The 2,500-nt window shown below is 34.5% G+C and overlaps 1 protein-coding gene across 1 annotated transcript in view; it reads right to left on the bottom strand.

Moving 5' to 3' along the window:
- LOC125044555 overlaps positions 1-2,500 on the bottom strand; it is a 4,079-nt gene that overhangs the window by 13 nt on the left and 1,566 nt on the right. Inside the window, exons 2-4 of the mRNA XM_047641255.1 lie at positions 2,239-2,369; positions 535-1,807; positions 1-28 (exon numbers count right to left, since the gene is read on the bottom strand). The exon at positions 1-28 is cut by the window's left edge and continues 13 nt beyond it. Coding sequence (XP_047497211.1) covers positions 1-28; positions 535-1,807; positions 2,239-2,346 — 1,409 coding nt within the window. The 5' untranslated portion in view covers positions 2,347-2,369. The remainder of the gene's footprint in view (positions 29-534; positions 1,808-2,238; positions 2,370-2,500) is intronic.

Below are 2,500 nucleotides of genomic sequence, written 5' to 3'. Positions count from 1 at the left end.
TTTCTCTCTGGTGATGAAGCACAGGATTCTGAAGAGAAAGAAATAAAATTTGTGATAAACAAATGGCAAATAGGCCTATACGTATAAAGTGATTGTCTGTAACATTCTGCAGTACTCATAATTGTACACAGTTTGATTTAAAGAGCATTATTTTGTATCACTGTAGAAAAAAATCCAATGGTCACTATAATCTTTTATAAGCTCCTTTTAAAAACATTTATCTCATTTATTTTTCTGTTCTACTTAAAAGTAAACAATAAGATTAATCTGTCATTAAGTTATAACTATATAAAAAAACAACTTCCTTATTTTTTTCCTTTCTCTTAGCTCATCTTTCATAAATGTTTAAATTTACAATGTTAAAAATACAATAAATTATACTACAAGGTGCATTCCATAAGCCTATCAGTATTGATAATATAGTTATCAATACATTTCACTAACATCTTTCACATTTCTTTTCAAATCACAAATTTTCAGGCAAATTTTCAGACACAGAACAGGCATGCTTAGAAAGTTATGAAGGAAACTTACCTGTTGTCCTTGGGACGGCACTGGCTCTTGAACTCGATGAACTGTCCTTTTCACTTGTTACACTTTGATTATCACTCTTTTTGCTATCAGTGTTCATACTCTGCATTTGATTTTCAAAGTCTGTCCCATTTTTCTTTTTTACAGGGTGCCTAACACCTGAATTCATGTGGGGCTTTTGCCGAATACGTAGGCTACCCTGTCTCACCTGCTGTACTTTTGAGAGGCTGGCTGCAGTGTGAAATTGCCCCATATTCTCTCTTGAAGAGCTACCTTGATTTTCTTCATATGAAATAAGATCTGAGTCAGTAGTTAATGAGTTACTGTTTATTACATTTACTGGGAAATTTAAGGTTTCACGTATCTGGTGACTGGCAAAAGGGCAACCCATTTCATTATTGCTATTTTCAGAGTGCTCACTATTGTCGAAGGTGTCACTCCTTTCCCCACAAGAAATCACATCTTCAGGACTTAATGACATATCATCTTCATTAAGAAATTGTTCTGCCAGCCGAAAGCCAACATCATGTGCATCAGGTCTCTCAACTCCTCTTGACATTACAACATACCGAGGGGGACCAACAAAGCTTGTCACATTTGGTCTCTGTGTATCATCCTTTACTGGCTTCCTAGACAACTGTTCTACTAAGTTACCATGTCTTGGGCTTTCTAAATAACAAGAATTTTCTTCGTAATCTTTGGGGTTGTAAATCTTTGCAGCCCCGCCTTGATGGTCTGTTCTAAAAGTCACAGCCTTGGAAAGTTTCTTCAACTTCTGACAATCACTACCAGTATAAGCTTCTGGATTGTAATCTCCAGTTTCTAGATTTTGAACCTCTGGTCTGTAATGTTCATTTTCCGAATTATTCACTTCTGTTCTATAATGCATGTATTCCAGGTTCCTAACCACTGGTCTGTGCTGTATAGATTCTTGATTCCTATCTTCTGGATTGTAGCTTTTGGGTTCTGGATTCTTAGCCACTGGTTTGCTATTTCTGGTTTCTGGTTTGTAATGTCTGGGCTCTTTCATCCTAGAGGCAAGACTTTCCTTTTTCTTCTTAGTTAGTACCCTATATTGAGGAGTTTCTTTCTTCTCTGTCAGAGTCTCACGCGGTAAGACCTGAGGAAGTGGACATCCAGGGACAAATACAGGTTTGGGATCAATCAGCGATGTCCCTTCACTCGATGGCGCCTTCCTTTCTGCTACAACAACACCAACTGGATGTCTTGCTGTCACTGACCTCACATCATTACTATGAACAGTGATGATATCAACCTAGAATAATTGAGATAATTTGTGTCATTCACATATTTTGATTGTATTAAAACATTATATACATTATATACACATACAGTTCATTTATATGAATTAATTAATTTGTCAAAGACTTTATTATCTGCGTTTCAATCTCTTTTTTTTGAGTCAGAATGTGATGATAATATTAAAAACCCATTAACCTTCAGACTTCCATCCCATAAATATTTTTTTTTAAAGTCACAGACTGTTTATGAATGTTGACTTTTATAACAATACTAAGCTGAAGAAAAATCTCATTAGATCTTTTTCAATGCATATGATATGATATCTATATGATATTTAGATAATTTAGTTTTATATTATCATAACACAGTTATTCCACAATTTTTTTTAACATTGCACTCAAAATTGTGCACTACATTATAATAAAAAAAGAAACAAAGTTTTACCTTTGATATCCTGCTTCTCTGGTTTGACCTAACTGTAATAATGTCTTTTGTTTTATCATCTCCAGGATTTGGATGCTTCTTTGAAAATATTCCTTTGTCACCTGCCATTTCTTATTTCATCAAGAAAATTTCTGCAAAGTAAAGATGAAATGTGAATTAAATTTTCAGATAAGAACATAAGTACATAACAAACTAGCACTAATATTAACCCCTTCACTATGAGAACCCAAAAGCACATCAGAGGTCACAGTGAGTCCAGAGG

This window comes from Penaeus chinensis, chromosome 3 (assembly GCF_019202785.1).
Source record: "Penaeus chinensis breed Huanghai No. 1 chromosome 3, ASM1920278v2, whole genome shotgun sequence".
Classification (NCBI taxonomy): Eukaryota; Metazoa; Arthropoda; class Malacostraca; order Decapoda; family Penaeidae; genus Penaeus; species Penaeus chinensis.
Note: the sequence above shows the minus strand (reverse complement) of the source record. Positions and strands in the feature narration are given on the sequence as shown.